At 53.5% G+C, this 1,306-nt stretch overlaps 1 protein-coding gene across 1 annotated transcript; it reads right to left on the bottom strand.

The window, feature by feature from the left end:
* Positions 1-442: 442 nt before the first annotated feature.
* STEHIDRAFT_42740 (DHS-like NAD/FAD-binding domain-containing protein) lies at positions 443-1,306 on the bottom strand (the record flags this gene model as incomplete). Its single annotated transcript, XM_007311865.1, has 3 exons — positions 443-663; positions 723-1,200; positions 1,257-1,306. Coding segments are annotated over 3 exons (749 nt in total), but the record flags the coding sequence as incomplete, so codon positions are not given.

Here is a 1,306-nt window from a genome sequence, read left to right as displayed (position 1 = left end):
TACGCGGCAAACGAGATCTGTCTAGAGGTCGATAAGTAGCGTTCCATCAATTTGTAGTGATGAACGTACAGGAGCTGTGAGCGCCACCAAACAACATGTCGTTATACCAGACACTTAGACTGGCCAGATGGGCCACCAATTCCGGATGCGACGTGTTCGTAACCAGGTTGTCGGCCAGCAGCGAATGAACGACCCCACAGCAGCTTTGACGTAAGAGCGAAGAGCAATAGAGATGACGCCCATAAACGATGGAGGGCTCTTGGGTCAATACCCAGTGCGGTGTATTCGGACGCATGAAACTGCGTGGTGTGGTTAGCAGGACATGAGCCACGAGCACGATGACGGACTTACAGAGCTGTGTGCTTGGAAAGTGACACTCCCTCCCATCGGTACCGAGGGTCGATCGTAGCATCGTCGCCCGGGTTGCGGGGCGCCTCATGCGTGCGTGGACAACGTCTGCAAACGACTTGACAATTTTCTTGAATCCAGGGACCTTGAGCGACGTACCCATGATGAGAAGAAGGTCAGGTTTCTTCCCGATGTCAATGGCTTGGATGGCCCCAATTTCGTCTCCGAGAGGGTGAGGCTCGTTGTAAAGGACAATGGCAGGGCGAAGGACCCCGACCTTGATCGAACGCTTGTTGGCAGCGACTCGCGCATCAGCTATAGTTAGGCCGTTGAGACTCAGCACATGGCGATTGGGGAGGGACTAGATAACGCACCGCGAGCCTTGCATTCAACGCAGTCGGGTGCTACGCCCTTGTCGAACATGCCGATATGATCTAACGTGCAGGGAAGGTCGGTGGAACAGAGTGTGCAGCGTACGCGGTGAATATCGCCATGCAGCAGAATGCTTCGCACGTCTTTCCCTCTAAAGTTCGACCGGCCATTCGAATATGCTACACGCGCGTCGTCACTAGAGCTTCCCAGCAAGCCCACTCGCTCCTCGAAACCGTCGATATTCTGAGTGTAGGAGCGTAGGAGCTTCTTCTTTGTGTCTAATGTTTTGAGAAACTTGTGAGTGGGGGAGGGCGCACTCCGGTCGATGCGTTGCTTCAATTGTGCGATGAAAGTGTAAAATGCTGCGGTTAACAAGGGATCTCGAAAGACCGAGGCGTCGAAGAGCTCATGTCCCTTTACGAATATGTCCGGGTAGCGTTGTTTGACCAAATCGTAGAGTCCGTCAGCAGAGCGAAAATCCTGTTTGTAAGCAGTACATTATCAGACACGGCAGGCATGACTACGGGTTCACGCACTGGTATCCCGCACGAGCATGAGATGCCAGCGCCAGACAAGACCACAATTC

The sequence above is a fragment of the Stereum hirsutum genome (assembly GCF_000264905.1).
Source record: "Stereum hirsutum FP-91666 SS1 unplaced genomic scaffold STEHIscaffold_105, whole genome shotgun sequence".
NCBI classification, from domain to species: Eukaryota; Fungi; Basidiomycota; class Agaricomycetes; order Russulales; family Stereaceae; genus Stereum; species Stereum hirsutum.
Note: the sequence above shows the minus strand (reverse complement) of the source record. Positions and strands in the feature narration are given on the sequence as shown.